The sequence below is a fragment of the Megalops cyprinoides genome, chromosome 9, assembly GCF_013368585.1.
Source record: "Megalops cyprinoides isolate fMegCyp1 chromosome 9, fMegCyp1.pri, whole genome shotgun sequence".
NCBI classification, from domain to species: domain Eukaryota; kingdom Metazoa; phylum Chordata; class Actinopteri; order Elopiformes; family Megalopidae; genus Megalops; species Megalops cyprinoides.
The window spans coordinates 13,869,170-13,888,225 of NC_050591.1; the positions used below are offsets into that span (position 1 = coordinate 13,869,170).

General features: G+C 46.1%; 1 protein-coding gene across 1 annotated transcript; it reads right to left on the bottom strand.

Annotated features, from left to right (window-relative positions):
* Window positions 1-6,005: 6,005 nt before the first annotated feature.
* bbc3 (BCL2 binding component 3) lies at window positions 6,006-15,345 on the bottom strand. Its single transcript, XM_036536596.1, has 4 exons — window positions 15,046-15,345; window positions 12,581-12,875; window positions 10,273-10,508; window positions 6,006-8,536 (listed from the first exon to the last, which is right to left on the bottom strand). The coding sequence occupies exons 2-4, from the start codon at window positions 12,861-12,863 to the stop codon at window positions 8,435-8,437; spliced, it is 621 nt and encodes a 206-aa protein (XP_036392489.1). The 5' UTR covers window positions 12,864-12,875; window positions 15,046-15,345; the 3' UTR covers window positions 6,006-8,434.
* Window positions 15,346-19,056: the final 3,711 nt, after the last annotated feature.

The window sequence follows — 19,056 nt, forward strand, 5'->3', positions numbered from 1 at the left end:
TCAGCCAATAAGGGCATCAGTTTAAAATTGAGGTGGCGTGAAAGGTATTGGCTGTTCATTTATCACTTACCTCATTTGTCTTATAGATTCACATGTCAAGGGTGATTTAGAATGCTTGTACGCATTGAGAGCCCATTATTGAAAGTGTGTTTTTGTGTTCTTAACAGATCAACTGAAACAAAGTACCTAACTCAACAGCTGTCATGTCCAAGACCAGAAACTCACACCCACTCAGTTTTTCAGTGCCACCAAGTCATTTACTAAACTGCATTAAGTGCATTTGACCTCCCCTCCCGGCTCTGTGTCTGTAGCCTTTGCGTGGGTGGGATGTGGTTGAATTTGCTTATAGAAGAGACCACCGGTGCCCGAGATTCCACACGCCCCTGCCCTCTTCCGCCCCCCTGATTCTAATCTGGGGTGTCCGGGTGCGCGTTTCCGCCGGCGAGTGGGCAGCGAGGGCAGGGCAGGGCGTGGCGCGGCATGCCCGGGCGAAGCCTCGCGGTGTGGCAAGGGCGCCGTGGGGGCGGCGGGGCTGGGCGACAGATGCCCTTGTGTCCAGTCTGAGGCCTCACTCGGGGCGAAGGCCTGCTGCCAGGGTGCGTAGAGAGAGAGAGAGGGGCATGCTGGGAGACCGGCAGGCCTCTTTGATCACCTGACCCTGTGCTCACAGATGTACAGTATAACTCCTCAGACAGGTACGTCTTGTTTAGCACGAAGCATTCCTTTCACATTACTGCATTGTTTTTTTTTTTATTGAGAACATTATGTAACGCCCTTAAAGAGATGCACGCATTGTTATTGCACTGAGGTAGGGGAATACCGTGTTCAAAGCAATAACAATAACAGCAGGGTCCCACATGTTTTTCCTTATATAGCACTTTCAAAATTAGGAGCCATCAAAAGCACATTGGAGCACAGTAGTACCAAAGGACAGATAGCTATGGAATGGAATGGACATTGAGCAGTAATAATATAGAGACAGAGAACAGGTCACATAGAATGATAGTATTAAAAACCAATGAGGCATGCAAAATATACACTTTAAACAATACACTCACCTGATCAGATCTGAGATGGTACTACAACACATTAACTTACAATGTCTGAATGAAAATTTTAACTGAGTGATACAGGATACAGGTAAATGTTGACCATCTGCTTTGAAGGAGTGCACACAATTTCATTTAATTTTGTTATACATAGTGCAGGTAGACTAGCCTGCTGCAGGTAGAGAGAATACCTTCCATGGAGAAGGCCTTATATGCCCCCAATGAGCAATACTAAACAGGTTCTTATTCAGGAACCGATATAAGGCCCAAACTGCAGACAATTTGAAGTGTTATGCCTTCAAAACAGCACATCTCACCCCCCTCTTTGTCTTGTTAACCATTACTCTATTCTGTGTGCCATTTTTAAGTATTCTCAAATGACAAGCTAATGGGAACAAACTGTCCTATGTTCACATTGTGAATCAAGGCCACCCTGTAAGCCTGCTCTGTACGGCTGCTCCTAGCCTGCCCTTTGATAACCCTGACAGACACTATGTAAATCTATTATGATTATTACCGTTACTGCCCTGGTGAGGATATACCCCTTCAGGGTGCCATAAAACCAAAGCATGTTCTTTACGGTTAGTTTTTTTTTCCATCAGTGGAGGATTGTGGCAGATCCTCGAGCAGTGCTTCAGCAGAAGTCCTGGTCTTGCATCTATAGCATAGAGTCAGAAGATGTTCAATGTCTCAAGTGACTCAAGCAGTGGTTGTGTAAGTGATCTGCAAAGCAACAGCCTTGATTTTTTTTTTTTTCCATCTTGCGGTCTGACTTTATCTTTGAAAAACAGCTGACCACAGGGGATTGGCTAACTGGAGTAGAGCACGCACCCCCGCGGCCCGCGATGCCGCTATCTGGGTGAAAGTGCACGCAGCAGGAAGACCATGATCAGCGCCAAGGTTAGAGAGAGACATGCAAAACCCCTGCGTGCCAAAGAGAGGACGCCGTTGTCATCGGCACCGGAGCGGTGACACGTCCCACCTCTCAGATCTTCAGGTCCTCAGCAAGCATTAACCAGGGAAGGAAAAAAAAAAACTGGTCGTGCAGGTTAAGCAGTCGCAAGCAGAGAGAAGAGAGCTGGAGAGATGGAAAAGCAGATGCACAGGGGAGGCACACTGCTCTACCGAACCCCGCTGGCCCTGTCCCCACTGCTCTACCGAACCCCACTGGCCCTGTCCCCACTGCTCTACCGAACCCCGCTGCCATCCGCCCCCCCCCCCCCCCACTGCTCTACCGAACCCCGCTGGCCCCTGTCCCCACATTACCACGAGGCCCTGGGTGTGAATACTTTTGTGATTATTATGTAAATGTGGGGTTTTACCTGGTCTCTGTGTCAGAGCCGCTGTGAGCCACAGTGCAGCATAGTTACATTACATTACCTTACATTCATTTAGCAGATGCTCTCATTCACAGTGACTTCCAGCACAAAAGAACAGAAGTGTATCCATTCAAGTTGAATAAGCAGCAGTGTCAGACCAGGCTAACAACGCTCTCAGACCAGTGGGTGTGAGCATAACACTATTTTAGCCCGACCACAAGTTAACTTGTGCAACCTGAGTAGACGAGGGAAGCCAAAAAACTACTTCAGCCACGGAATCCAAAACACATTGCAATACTATCCGTAAAATAAATAGCAAGTAATACAGGAAATGTAAATAGCAGGTGTGAGGGGGTTGACATCAGTAGGCGTTAATAGATAGTAAGTGTAGCATAGTGGTTAAGGAACAAGACTTGTAACTGAAAGGTTGTTGGTTTGATTCCCCAGCTACGTTTTTGCCCTAGTAAATATGCAGCAGTATAAATGGATAACATTGTAAAAAAAAAAAAACCTGTCATTGATATGTCACTCTGAATAAGAGTGTCTGCTAAATGCCAATCGTGTAATGTAATGTAATGTTGTTAGTAAGGAGCAGGTGACCCAAAGCTTGCTGGTCCAGTTCCCTGGAGGGGTACTGTTGTTGTACCCTTAAGCGAAACACTTAACTTGAATGTCCTCACTGAATATCCAGCTGTATATGTGGATGATATGTAAACTATTCAAGCTGATCTGGATAAGGGCATCTGCTAAGCAAATTAAATAATGCAGCAACAGTGGGTGAAGTCATGGAGGTGATAAGGCTTTGTGGACTGTGCTTTGTCAAGTGGGGTGGTCAGCAGGTAGCTGCTTTAGTTTTGGAGTCCTGAAGGAGACATTGTTGTACATTTGAACAATGCGCCCGCTTGTACAGTACTGTACAACAATCCCTTCAAGAGACATTGTTGTTGTACCGTTGAATCTTGTACCCTGCTTCAGTTGTTCATGTAAAGCTTCAGACATAAAAATGAGCTGCCTATAGAGGACAGTACTGCAAGCAGTGCTGAGGTAATCCAGGCGCAGGAGCTGCATGTCAGGCAAATAATGCAGTATAATGTGTAGTAGGTTACATGCAAAGCTTATTTGCATTAAACCTCTGAGCCAATGAATTTCTACAACTAAAGGTCTGGGCCAATGTGAGACTCCTGGGTGGGGCAAAATGTATCACCCAACCAATGGGATGTAGGATAGGATTTCCAGCAGTGCTGTAGGACATGGTAGATTCTCCCCCAGTATCTGCTCATTTTTCTATTTCTGCTCTCTCCCAATGAGATACTCAGTTTCATGAGATGGGGTCTGTTCCATGAATAGTATTACAAAGAGTCAGATGCTTGGCTGGGAAATAGTACCACATCTGGCCCAAAGAAGGTCATTAGCCTGTAATTCAGCCTTAGCTGCTGGGGAACATTCTGTGGGTGTGTGCATGGACACGAGATGCATTGGTTGCAAATTCTGCCGCATTTGCGTAGATCTCCTGTAGATAAAGAATTCAGACTTTTACCAAATTGAAAACAGCAGCCCAGCATTTGCATACATTCTGTTATTGTATTTGATGAGCAGGAGAGCTTCAGTACTTCTATGTCCATCTCTGTCTAATGGAGTTGTGTCTCTAAGCATGGGTTTTGAATTGAAGGATGCTTTGGAACAAAATCCCAATAACCAACTATTTGTCCTGACAAATATAGTGTCCGCATTAGCCATTGGAGACTGTGAGTTAGCCATGCTTGACATTTCCTGATGCGAGTTCTTAAGTATGAGCTCTGTGCGTGTGTGCGTGCGTGCGTGTGTGTGTGTGCAGTGAGTGTCATCTGGGGCTGTTGGTCAAAAGCAAGCATTTTGTTTTTCTCCTTTGAAAGGACCCGGACAAAAAGGAAAACAACTGTGGCCTTGATATCATGATTGATTCAGTCACTGCTCTTTTTCCTCAGATTAGCAAAGGGAGGATTAATTACAGATGGTGCTAAGCCCATCATTTTAATCAAAGGGCATCTTTCATCTTCTGACTCCTGGTGGCTTGACAAGGAGGGCACGCCCCAAGGCACTGATGTCATCATTCCTGGAACCGATTGACTGTAGCCAGAGGGCTTGGTCAAGTTTCATAAAGGGAATGGCCCCCACATCCATTGCTGTCTGGGCATTGATTGCAATTTTACTCCCGCTGGGTTTTTCTCTGCTGAAATTTTCTGCTGTGTAAACAACTTGACCAAATGTAACCACGCCCCTCTTTTTCACCTCACAGTCAATGTCAGGCAGCAGTTTGGACAGGCTCCAAAAGCTGCTGCCAAATAATGAACCCGGTTACCCTGCACTTTTTAGAAGGGCGGGGTGAGGGTTTATTCGGTCTAAACGAAGTTTTGTTTTTCTCTCCAGATTAAGGCAACATCTGTGTGAGAGGAAGAGTACAAAGCTTAGAAAGGACACCAGTGTCGCAGTGACATTGCAGTGCTACAGTGTTCATACTAATGTTATATGCTGTTATGTGTGTGAGTGTGTTATGGACACCAGCCTGCTTCTCGCCTGACCTGTATCTCAGCTGGTGAGGCAGGTGGAGAGTAATCCTGATAATATTAACCAGATGTGTGCATGAACATGACTCCATTACTTGCTCTCCTTGTCCCCATGGTGACCCTTTTTCTTTTGTGTGCTCATTGGAATATTCAGCTGAGTTATTATAGGAGCAAATGATGTCACAAATGTAGTCAGAGTGATGGATTTGTTTGTTGTATCCTTGTAGTAAAGTACATAAGCTACATAAGTTAAAGTTCTGCAGTGTAAATGGGTAATGTGCATAATTATTACAAATTATTAATGTTGTAATTCACACTGGACAAGAAGTGTGGGAATATCAGAGTTGCACATCCATCACTACACAGACTAGTACTATTAGTGCTAGTCGTGGATTGTGCAGTTCAAATGATAGCTAAACCCTGTGCTGATTATGAGAAATGAATATATGTTGATATTTGACACAAAAGACAATAGATCCATTAATAAGTGTCACTCCTCTGCTAAGGAGCACTTTCACACACACTTACACACAAAACACCTTGAAGTTGTACAGCAGCTGTAGGCATTGGCAAGGGATTGATCAATTTTTCATCTTTATTTTAAAAAGGAAAAAAAATATACAAAAATTCACATAGAAAATTCACATAGAAAATGTCAAGTAGCAAATGTACACAGCTTTAGATCAGTGTCTCTCAATCCGACTCCTGGAGGCCCCATTGTCCTGCGTATCTTCTATCTAACCTTGCTGCTTGATTAAATCAGGTGTGCTCAGCTAATCAAACATGCCACTGATGAGTTCAGTCAGGTAGGGAGAGCAAGGGTAGACAGAAGATGCAGGACAGTGGGCCGCCAGGAGTAGGATTGAGAAACACTGCTTTAGATCACAGACACAGCATTACTTTACAATACAGTAAGGCTGATCCCTCGGGGAGAGAGAGAGAGAGAGTGCATTGGAGACTGCAGACCAGAACACCACAGGAAGTTGGAGGGTCCCCACAGGAAGTGGACCACTGTGCTCAAAAAACCCCATGGAGACACTCCAGGAAAAGTGGTTGTAGAATTCGCTCAAGGTCTTGGACCACAGAAGAATCAATTTTTTACAGGTACAAATTTATTTAAAAAAAAACCTCCTTTAACAGAACACAGTTCAACACATCTGTGGCTACAAGGCTGTATTAGAAATATAGCAACGACAACACAGGAACTCCGGTAAGAGAACTGGATCCAGTTTTACCCCCCAGCACCTTGATAAATCTCAAGTTTGATTGTGTAGCTGCTACAAGACAGGCACTGCAAAAAGCAATATCTCTATTTCAACAGCACAGATATGAACCTTGGGGGAAAAAAACAGTCTCTTGAGAGATTACTTTTGTCGGATTCAACTTCCCAACAGAGAAACGGTATTAGTTCCAAAGCCCTCTGTTCTTGAACTTCAACATTTTCTCTGACCGCATCTGCACCTTGACGTGCTGTTTTCAATCTATACTTTTCAACTTAAGACAGCGGCCTAAGTTCCTTCAGTACTTAATACCACAATCTGGGAGACAGTAGATATTAAATATTACATATCTCCCACGCTACATTTACTGGATCTCATTCATGTACATGTGAAGGGAAAAGAGTGGCTCAGTTATTTCATTGTGTGGCGCCTAAGTGCAAGCACCCTGGATTTCCCTCGATACTCTATATCCACTGGCCTTCCTGGATTGTTCCAAATACATCTCCACACAGGAAATAAAATCATTTAAGGCCCATTGGCTCTGGCAGTGTTACCGCACACACTGTTGTAACAACTTCCTTCAGTCTTATGATGTGAAAGCTTTTGGACGGCAGGCCAGTGGAATCCAAGCGCATCCTATAAATGAGACAATGTGGCCTTCTCCCACCCCTACCACTCCCAGTTTAAAAAGGAAACCATGTAACTGACCTCAAAAAAATACTTTAAATCACTGTTTCACTGAAATTAAAAAATAATAACTTAATTATCGTACATTTGTTCTTACATTTTATGCAAATCAAAATGGGCTTTCAATTCGTGTCGTTTTGACTTGGGAGTTGTTGTTGTGAATAACCATTGAAAAATCATAAAATGATGTGGTTGATGTTAAAAGCTCCTAAAGGAAGTCATTTAACCCCTTATGGGTGGATGGTCGGGTCAAAGCAGGGGATTCTGTCATTGGTTTGAACGAGAAATACACCAGGAAATCTGAGCTGACATACAGAATCTTCAACAACCCACTGTAAACCCATTTACATCAGCCAGGTGTTGTGTTACAGTGCTTGCAACTGTTGGTCCAGAACAACAATAATAAAAAAAAACTCATAGTGCATTTTTTGAAGTTGTAAAAGAAAAACTGCAAACTCCCGCTGCAGTATTTAAACAATAATTAACTGTCACTGAGAGTCTGAGAAACACCAAGCCATTCTCATTAGGTCCCTTCCCTTTGCTACTGTCCCAACTATACAAATAATTTCACTACAGCTATCGACACTGTTGGCAGATCTTTGAATGTGGTAATGCTTTTTTTTTTTTTTTACAACCTACGAGGCATGGCCCAGAAACATGACCATGAGCAGCGGCCCACTGGATTGAGCGTGGTCGCGCTGCGGTCCATGCGAAATGTGTATGTACAGGTATGTACGTCATCACGCTATTTCGGACCCCCATGCACCCGGAGCGGATTGTCCACCGCTGGTCAAGGCATTTGGTCCTCGGAGAGGGGAAGGGGCGCAGCATACGCCGAAATGCTCTCAAACGTTTAAGGAAGTCCGTACAAAATATAAATATAAACACATCTGAGTTGGAAGGCAGCTGGCCTCCCCTCCCCCCACCGAGATAGATGTGTCCCCCGTATTAAAACAGGCCCCGCTGGTATGCGGGACTGGCTGGGCGCCGTGGGAAACGCTGTTATCACAGCAGGTCACTTCCCCCGCACGGTGAAGCAAACACCTGATAGGAGATAGGCTGGCTCGGCAGGAGCGTGGCCTTCTGGGATTGAAACCAGAAAGACCCATCCTAAGAACAGGAGCCTCTCCAGAACAGGGTGAAGACGACTGGGCACCAGAGGAAATGAGGGTGACCAAGCCTCTTGAGTGCTGAGCATCCAATGGGGGGAGAGAGGGCAGGGCCCCTGTCGACCAACAGGAATGCTGGTGGAACTGTGAAACAGGAAGTACGTCACCACGAGTTGGCAGCCCAGTGACCCGCAAAGGGGGGCTTCACAGCAACAAGCTTTCCATGGATCAGGAACACGTACACATTCTGGCGCCAGGTCCGCGGAAAGAGAGCTTCACGTTTCTCTTTCACACAAACACACACGCACACATATACAGGAATGGACCGCCACACACTTCCCCCACAAACATTACACCAAAACGAAAAAGCTCTGCAGAAATAGAAAACGCTGTACAAAATCTACAAAAAGGCCATCCGGTCCAGCGGATTTGCTCTAGTCCAACACTGTCCACACTGTCCTCTGGGGGGGGCACTGAGGCCTTCTTCCCCACCCCCAAAAAGTCTGTTTATCTGTGCCTGCGTAGATAAAGAGTGCTGAGGGTGTCCGTGATCAGGGTGAACAGCCCCCAGCAGAGTCCCCTCCAGTCTTGCAACTGCTGGGCAGCATTCTAAAGCAGGGAGAGAAAAAGAGAAGAGAGATTAAAGGTGGCGAATGCATTCAAAACTCCCCCTGGTGGCCGTTTGTGCTAGCGCAGTCCTTAGGGCCTGCTTTGGAAGTTTCCAGCTGAACTTAATTGTCTGGTAGGTTAGCAGCTTGTTTACATTCAGATACAATGCCCCAGCGAGTGCCTGCCATTAGTACAGTATTGCAGTACTTTTCCAAACTTGTCACCTGAAACTCCGCTTGACCACACGCAAAACAAACAGTCCAAAGCAGGCACAGACCGGCTGAGCCATCCACTCAGACAGGTGTGTGTGTGTGTGTGTGTGTGTGTGTGTGTGTGTGTGTGTTTGTGCACGCGTGTGTCCACACGTGTGTTTGTGTTTATTGCTGCGGGGCGGGGATGGGCGTACTCAGACAGACAGTGTCTGCGAGCGGGAGTCGGGAGACTGTCGCCCGCCAACAGCTGCTGTGAGTCAACCTCTAAAAATAGCCCCGCGCCGTGGCACGAAACGAGCGCGGAGACAGTGCGAGAGGCAGACGGGGCCCAGACAGTCACAGACAGAGACACAGACAGCAGCATGGGAGAGGGAGAGAGACAGAGGGGGTGCGAAACAGACACAACCTAGAAGCACGCTGCAAATGAAGAAGAGAGACAGGCGGGGAGAGGGAGAGACGACGAAAACACATTTAAAAAGTGGGGTGAACAGAGACAAACTGCACAAAGACAGCTAGAGTGAGAAAAATGGACAGACAGACACAGAGGAACTGCAGTACAGCGTCTTAAGACAGACCCTTGCTAAGACAGGGGATGAAGGAGGGAAACTGCAGGGGGAAAGGGGTTTTATGGTTATGTTTCTGGCAAGACCAAAATTGCAGTCAGCCAGAGAGAGGAAGTCCCTGTGCTTCTTTTTTTTTTTTGTGTTGCTGGCTTCTAAACAAACACATTTCCCAGAATGCTCCTGTCACAGGGAGAGAGAGAGACAGAGTGTACCAAAGCCGGGAGCCGCGCCGTCAGCAGCTCCAGGAAGCTCCTGCGGGTCACTGAGGGTACGGGGCGGAGACACGGGGAGCGTGCCTGCACAGAGCGGCAATCTGATCGCCAGCATTCTCTCCCGCTCGCGGCGGCTCCTGAGAGCGGTGCTGTTTTCGTTACGGGGCGGGAGGGGGGTGGGGGTGGGGGGGACGCATGTCTGTATACACACGTGCAATGGCGCGTGTCTGTGCTTGAGCGTCCGTCTGTGCTTTGAGCGCGTTTCGGAAGTGTTTCGGCTGCTTTCGTCCATAATGTGCGTGCGCCGATGGACATGCTTGAGCGTCTCTGTGTGAGTGTGCGTGAGAGAAATGTAGTGTTTGCCGCTGAGTTGTTTTTTTTTTTTACTATGTGTACAGTGGCATAATGTCAGACTGGGCAGGAGTGTGAGCAAGTGAGCGAGCAAGCAAGCGAGAGCGGAACAGTGACGTCAGCTGTGTTTGTCTGGACGGGGGGGGAAGGGTGGGGGGGGAGGAGATTAGCCTGTGTTTACTCCCTCGGCTGCCATGACGGCTCCTCACGCGATACAGCTGAGAGGGAGGGAGGGAGGGGGAGAGGGGGGAGTGAGTTCACCCACAACTGGAAACTCAGTCTCAGCCGCTACACACACACACACTGCACACCCGCAGCTGAAGGCTCTCCTGCCAGTCCAGGAGGCCACAGCACACACACGCATACACACACACACACAAAACTATCAGTCCCCTTACCCTTCTTTGAAGGAGCATGGCGTTCATCTCGTCCCCGATAACCCTCAGCTGGTCGGCCACCCTCCCGGACACCTCGTCATCCAGCTCAGGGTCGCCACCGGCAGCGCCGTTCTCCTCGTTCTCCTCAAGGGGGTGCTGTCTCTGGGGCAGCAGGTCTGGCAGAGGCTGCCCGTCGCACGGCCTCTCCACGCCGGTCCCCAGCTCTCCCTCTGAACCTGCATGTGGACAGACCACGTCTTGTTAAAGAGCCACACCATAGCAGCAGCTCAGACCAGACAGGCCAGATGGGTTCAGAAGCACTCTAACCCGTGCCCAGTTATTTACCCTTGCAGGTACCCCGGCCCAATGCAGCGGGCCTACCCTGCCCCCCCACCCTCCCCCACCCAAAAACTCCCATCTTTTCTCTGTGCCTCTTTAAGGCTCTTAAGAGTCTAGGAGAGTACTGCGGCCGTCTGGGCGGCCACTGACCCGTTTTAACACCTTCCATCCTGGTGCTTACCGAGGCGGGTCGGCTACTTAGCGGCCCCGCCATTTAAACCCCCCAGCCCCCCCCGCCCCTTTACCCAAAAATCACAGTAACCTGAGTGCCGCACCACCAGGAGTCAGACAGAGACATAAACCCGAGCCTAAAATCTCGGGAGGCGGGAGGCCCGCTGTTGTTGTTGTTGTTGTTGTTGCTCAGCCCGTTTTTTCCCCTCTCAAAGTTTGATAGTAATCTCTTAATCTGCTTAATTAGTCTAGAATGTATGCGTTTGCGCTCGCTGTCATGTGGGGATGCACTCATGTTGGTTTAATGAATCTGTATGACGGCAGAGGATGCTGTTTGGACATTATCTTCACGTTGTCCTCATGTTGAAGAGATGCGTTTTTTCAGAACACTTAGCTTTGGGTTAAGAATGTGCACAGTCTCCATTTGGTATTGCATGGACATTCATCACCCATTAAGTGAACTTAGTATTTCTAAACATCATTTCCACTGGCCATCATTTCAATCAGAGTCCACGGGTTCAAGAAAACGTCCTGTTGTATTTTACGGCTCATTCATTTTTGTATTGAATGTTGGATTTTGTATAGATAACGTGTAATAATTGAATTGGATTTGTTCTCTGCAAAAATAAAAGCAACAAATGCCATAGCTGTGCCATTATTTTCTGCAACGATACATACTGCATTAAATAGGTCCATGCAAAACTGCGCATTACACAAAAACAGTTTTCTTCATCACTGCAGTTCTTCAGTAAGACCTATTAACTCTACCATAACAACATGGCAAGGTCCTGAAGATCTGCTGATCCTAGAGGTGCAGGTGACTTTGGAGCCAGAGAGAGAGAGCGGGAAAGGGAGAGAAAGCAGGGAAGCACTGGCTTGTTGCCAGGGTAACTGTGGCCCGGCACTGCCAGCAACAGAATTCACCCATTGGCTGAGGAAAAGCAGAGGTGGGCTGCGATAGGACAGACGGGCTGAGGAGGGGGAGGGATCTGTCAGCCCGGGCAGGCAATGGGAGGCAGGGAACTAGGGAGGAAAGAGGGAAGGAGAGAAGCAAAACACAGGAAGGCGGCAAAGGCGGAAAAAACAGGAGAAAGGAAGCGAGAGGGGTGAATGTGCCGGGGACCGCCGCATCCAGCGCAAATGGCGGGACCGCGCTGTGCTGAGCGCCCAGGGCTGGGGGCAGTGGGGGCTGGCTCTGTGGGAAGTCACAGACGGGGACAAGTCATGACATGCTGCAGCCACAGCTCTTGGAAGGCAGCCAGAGAAACAGACAGAGAGAGAAAGAGCTGGTTCATGGGTGCACAACTCCACAGCCTGCACACACTGTTCTTCATGATATATTGTCTTCTTCTGCGATAGCATCTGGCTGCGGGCACACCAAGTCCCTGAACAACCTGAACCAAGAAACACAGCTCTTCTTCTCACTCCCAAAGTCTATCTCCATGGTTACTCTCCATACCAGAACTCACTGTCTCCTTGTGGCTGCCTGGAGGGTTCTAGTTCACTTGCCCCATGTTCATTTAAAAGAAGACTCTGAGCAATTTTTTCTATTATCCATTCGCCGACTAGCCACCCTTTGGCAGGATGAATTAAACCAAATGCGCTCCACTGAGACTGGGAACAGTCTCACCTCACATCTCCAGCACCGTTCCTCCCACTTCACACTAATATCTGTAATTATTATAATTATAATCCATCTGCTTGGCTGACATCTTCCGTGTTTTGCAATCCGTTTGCACCAGAACACTCGAGGAAAAGGCTTACAGATTCGAGAACGGGCTGGGACTACCTGGCCCTTCGGGACGGTCCCGCAGCTCACCTGCAGTATGTCTCACGGGGATGTCTTCACGCGCTGAGGGGGGCGCGCTGGGCACGGGGGCGGGCGGCACGCGGGGGACGAGGGCCGCCGCACTGGGGGCGGTCTGGGTGGCGGTGTCGCGGCGGGGGTGGCAGGGCGGGTAGCCCGGCTGCGGGACGTGAAGGCCGCCCCGGGGCCAGGCGTCCTGCCGCAGGGCATCCGGCCGCAGGGCCTCCATCCGGCAGCTCTGCCGGCCCGCCTGCCCGCTGCCGTCCACCCCGCCGTCCGTCTGAGGGCGCGCCATGCCAGATGCAGCCTGAGGGGGGCGCACACATAGCAGAGCGTGACCACACATACTGCAGCCAATGGTCACACACACACTCTATTGGGTCAATCAGAGATTTCAAAACGGTTCATCTATCTATTATCAGTAAGTAGATTATCAGTAAGGCAACCTAAGGATGGAACTGGAAGATGCTGATGCAAAATGTGTGCCCCCCCAGTGGACCCCAAAGGAATTTTGCTTTGTTTACTTTTAAGATATGAACAATATACTGCAACAATGCTGTACTGCATTAATATATACTGAGTACTGAAATTAAAGTTTCGATAATGGCATCCTTCAACATGCCAAATCTACAATCCACGTTTATCTGTAATTGCATGGTTGCTCTTGGGATTTTCTCTGCCAACGTATGGATACCACCTGAATCCCATCATTATACCGCCCCGTGGAAACACCGCAAAATCCCGTATTATTATATATGCAGCGAATTAAATCAAAGCGATGCATTTCAAAACATTGTTTCTTTTTTTTCCATTATTCCGGGTTTGACCCATCAACCTGTGTTCCGCGCGGCCGCTAGATGGCAGCGATGTGCACCCTCGTGCTCGAGGGGTTGTTTGTAAACAAATCCGTGGCAGCAGCGAGCTGACACACTCTGGCTAGCCCACCCGAACACACCCCATTCAGCCGCACAATAACAAGCCTGACAGCGGCGGCGTGCCTCTTTCACAATTTCTCCATGATACAAGCGGTAAATTCCAGCGCCTTCTTAGGTTCTGCTACGAGGGCTTAAGTGCACCCAAATTTCCATGTTGCAACACAGACAACCTTATCAGATTGGTTTTTAAAGTTTGCTACTGTAAGGAATGGAAACAGGTCTGCATGGAAAAAAAACACTAAGTATGGAATTAAATATATTTCATAACGATTTCATGAATGTCTATTCTGATATTTCACAAGTTATAGCTTGTGAAATTGTGTGGAGGTCCGCTGTCTTGACCATGTCGTTAGCGTAAAAGTTCGTTCTGTCCAGCGGGGTCGAACTGTGTTTTGACATTTTTATCTTTGCAGTTGACACATAACGTTCCCGCGAACATCTTTGCACAGTGATAGATAACATGTTGCTATGTCATTGTATCAAATATAAGAACTTAATTGAGAAGTTAGCTAGCTAGTTCAGTCGAGACATAAAGTAAAAAAAATGAAGTCAAACAGTATCAATCTGAAAGCTAAATATTGTTTTGCGATGTACAATATAAGCAACATCCCTGTCTCTCTTGCAATACCTTGTCAAATGCAAATTAATAAACTAATGTGTAGTAAAATACAAATAGCTACATTTTGCGTACAATTTAGCATAGGCTACATTTCTCCATACGTGTCATATTTCGCGTATATACGTTAGCAGCTTCCATTGCTATCTATTTTCCTCGTGTTAGATTCTGGAAAAGATTCACTTTCTTACAAAACCTTGCTTTGACTCATCTGCAGATGCCCACTTTTAAGAGCGAGGTACGCCAAGCTATCGGTTATGCGGCTACTGAAGAAAGAGCGTGATGTGAAAACAAGTCCATCTCGACCGTGTAACCACCGTCCCTGCAGCTAGCTAGCTAGCTAACTGACCAAAGGTCAACGCACTAAAACACAAGGGAACAAACGCTCATATGTATCCAGAGAAGGAAAACACCGTAGAGATTACCATTAAAGAGACATCCTTATAAATATACGCTGGATAGCTGACGCTCTCTTTCTACGTTAAAAAAAATATATATATACAATGTCATCAACAGCGGCACAGCGTGTTCTTTCAGACTCCTCTTACAGAAAAGTTTAGTTACACTATATCACCAAAATGAAAAACATCGCCAACCAAAACACCATTCGAGCTCCCACCGCTTGCCGAGTTGTGTCAGGAGGAGCAATCCACTGCATCTCAAACTGTCCGCAACTCTGGCTCATAGCCTTTGCCACACAGCTATAACAGTGATCGGATGAACTCGGCTGAATGTTAAGCAACACATTACATGATGCCAATTATTTCCATATAAAACTGATGCAGACTTTGGCCAGTAAGATAGCTTGCGGTCAGTTGTCGAGGTTACTTCAAAATTACACTGTCAACCGCACAGGGCTATCAATCGTGGCTAGACCGCTGGCTAGCTAAAAGTGTTGTCGATGCTGTTGATGGACATAAACTCACCTGCCTTTGTTGACGCTTCGTTATCACAGGACAGCAGTCGAAAGTTTAGGTAATGTTGATGGCTCCTTGTCATTAGAGGTCGTATGCAGAAAGCTAGCTAGTGTCCTTGCTTGTAAGTCCACTCGCGGGACATCGTTATCGCTCTGTGAACAGTATGCCAGTGAATACCTCCAAGAAAGCTGATAATGCAGTGCCGATGAATGACGCCGAATTAAAGGATGAAATCGTTGTTTCGCTTAAAGGGTTTCGCTATCAGAGGCACAGTCCTCTCGTTGATCACCGCTGAAACTGCTTCGCAGTTGTGATCCCGCTCAGCTTTCACTCCCGCGGCTATGCTCCTTTCGCCACGCCCTCTTCGTGTCTGACAAGTCCTGACATGCACTTCGAGTAAAGATGCGCAGCCTGCACAGCGCACTGGCCGCTTCTTTCAGACAAGACTGCGCAGGAATCCTTTCGCCTTCTCTTGCCCCCTTCCCTCGCCCCCATTTCCTGTGCGGTTGTTGTAAACCGCTAACAGCTGTCTACGCAAACAATGCAAACAGCGGGATCTCGCGAAATTTACACTGCTACTTTTCGTTGCTTGTAGTACTTTCTACAAGTTATTTCTACAAGTGCAATGTCACGTAGTCTGTGGGGCAAGTAGCAGAAAGTGCTTGTCAACACAACCAGCCACAAAGTATTGTGGCATAGGGATGCCCTTCTCTTGTCATGACAAGTAACTGCTCTGTGCACGCTTGCAGCTGCTTTGCCTTTTGAATAGATAGGCTAATGTTCCTCGACTTCATAGATTGGCTCATTAGTAGGTGTTGTAAGACTTCGCATACAGTAGCCTATTGTTTAATTTAAGATGTGTGTATAATGTCACACCTCTTACAGCATACCTTAGAAAACTATAAATAGCCTATGCGTTGTGGTATGGCTAAATTCTTATTATCATAACTGATATCTTTATTTGAATGTGAATGTGAATTGTAATGCATGTTTAAATGCCATTTTGCGGATCCTCTGTTCAGGTCTGTTTGTTTAACTTGCTCAACATCTTGCCAAGTGGTGTCTGCCAACTGTCCCCTGTGGTTCTGCTACTGTTTGTTTTGGGTTTTTAACACATTTATAGATTTGTTTTTTTTTTTTTTTTGATATAGTGCCAATTTCTCGTTCATGTGAGTCGCATTGGCCACGCCATAAACGAGATATTAGCTTATTAACCTGAGTTAAGTCACTGTGGTCAGATAATTTACGGTAGGCCTACAATTGGTTTCTTTCTGCACGTGGCTATCTGAGAATGACAAGTGTAGCCGGTAGCTCAGGTATCTAATGTAAAGTATATTTGGGCTATTTGCACATTTGGGGGGGTTTCCTGGTTTGCGTTTGTGTGGTGATTCCGTGCAAGCGCTATTCAAACGCTGATATTGGTGGAACGGAAAGGTTACGCTCTGTCTCTTCCTATGACTCATGGATCTAACCCCTTGCGTCGTTAAATCCCAGGGGAATACCATTACAAAAATGGAAAGGTGCGTGCAAATATTCGCACAGGTGGCATGCCAGGCATTATCACGTGATTTGTTCTTTAACCTACTTAATGATTTGACAACATCCACATAAATGACAGATATAAGTTACGTCATTAGGCCTATGCATTAAACGTATAAATGCATTGCCACTTCTTAGTTGAAGACAAATGCGCAAAGCACGTATCTCTATGATACGTATTTGTTGCCAGTCTCTTGTAGCGTCCTTCAATTTCATGGTTCCTATATTTATACTCTTCAAATAATAAATTCAGTCTGAGGGCGCACAGACGTTTAGTAGCCTAATCGGTATCTTTCCTATAGCCTATCTATCTAGCAAGACTGACTTTTTCGCACCAACTGAATAGGTTAGTATTAACAGTACTACATTAACCCGTCCCCCCTCCCGTAAATATTAAATGTGTAATTTATTGTAATGCGTTATGATCACCAAATACTAAAACGCTTACATGGTCCTTTTACAAGAAGAAAACCGCGACATTTTGATCGATATTTTGAAGTGGTTTCCGTATTCTTTTACTTAATGTTTTGTTCGGATTTACGTAGACCGCTACCACTGAATTAAATTGATAACCATATAGTGTTATTTAATAAACGTGATAAAGACATGGCCAACACCCCCTGCACGCATCTGCATGACAAATTTGGACATGAGTGGATTATAATCAGGGATTAGACCATATAATGGTAAACATTAGAATCCTATTAGAAAAAATATATCCATAATCCCAAATAATTCCAAACTGCGGGTTGTCATTAGACTCAAAATAGGATTTCCAGTATTTGCTCAGTCGTTGCATTGCTGGTGGTGTTAATATTAGGTCTTACGTCAGTCTGGATTCAGGTAATATGTTGTCATTACGATTAAAATCGCCTTTATTTGAAATGAAGAATGCCGAAATAAAATACTAATTTTTAAAATTCAATTTAAAATAATGTGCATTTATTTACACGCCGAGCACCTCAAGCAAGAACAATCAGTTTGATTGTTAATTTAAAACCAGTCGTGGGCCTTGCAGAAATTGCTATCATTTAAACACTTCATGGGAATCCCCGGGACGCCCTTTGACCTTCGCTGTGCAACATGTGACGGCGACTATTGTGACCACCTGGCATCTGTGTGTAGTCTGGACACTGGGCTTTCTTACGAGTTGCTTAATCGGCTGGAAATGACAGTTTATCTCGAGACCCTTGGCCGATCGGGCACGCCTTCTCTATAGGCGGGGAATTCCCCCACAGGTACATGTCCGGGCGAACCTCCAGGCACAGACGGCAGTCATGTTGTATGGGGAACTCTGCTGAACAGCAACAGCGATCATTGGTTGATGTATCTCTCATTGCTTGAAGGCCTCCAGTAGCAGAAGTTTATGGGGTTCAGGGCAATAAAACACTTTAAAAGCATAACTTGTTTGAATAGGCAAATAATTCACTTATCTACATGGGATTCAGTGCACATGTAATTATGTTTTCAAGGATCATGTACAATTTTAAACATAAGCTGATAAATTGTAAGCCAAGAGGTAGTTGCCATCTGCACTCCTATGAGTTTACAATTGAAGCATTTATGTTTGTTGTAGTGTGTAATATTTATAAATCTAATGAGATCACGTTAAGTGAAAAAGGCCCAATAACTATTATCTATATATTATCTATGTTTATATTATCTTGGCCAGCGTCCAACTTGGTGTGTTTGCAGGGGATTTTATGAAGGATGTGTGTGGTTAGTGCACAGCTTGTGGCTTGAGGGCTGACGATAGCAAAAGTTCACACTGTTCTATGTGATTAATCATTTCGGAAAAGTAACTTGGTAATTCATGTTTAGTGTATCACAATTTTTCACTGCAGGGATCACTGAAAATTATCTGGAAGGCAAATCATTGATGGGCTTGATTTCACCTCATCCATTAACTAATTAGTTAATTTATTTATATGAAATTTGTGGCACCTGACTTTATCTTCTCAAGTGAAGTCAAGGCTGTAGCACAGTTTTACAATTCAGATGGTCACAAAGAGCTATACAAGTAGCATACTGGATTTTCCAGAGGAAAAAAAAACAGAAAAACGTCAGGCCAATTGGAAAAAACTGGAAAATAACCACCTGACCCCAGGAAAAGGTGGCTGAGAGACTCCTTGAAAATAGTGGACAGGCTAACATAGGGGTACACATAAAAGGCATCACAGACATTTGTGTTATTTCACCAATAGTAGTAAGTGTTAGGTCATGTGACTAATATTATGCAGACATTACAATCTACAATAATGTATGATCCTCACAAGTTTTAAGTGATGCAGAGCAATGTTGTGTTAGCCAAAGCACCTGCGCACACCTGACAGCAGATAGCTAAGTGACGAATCAGTCTGTTGGTGTCATCACCACGCAGAGTGTGGCCTGCGCACAATGAAACTCACACCTGGTGACCGGCCAGTAGTGAAGTCATTCACTGGTCATGTGATGTGTATTGAGTTCCACTCACTGCATACG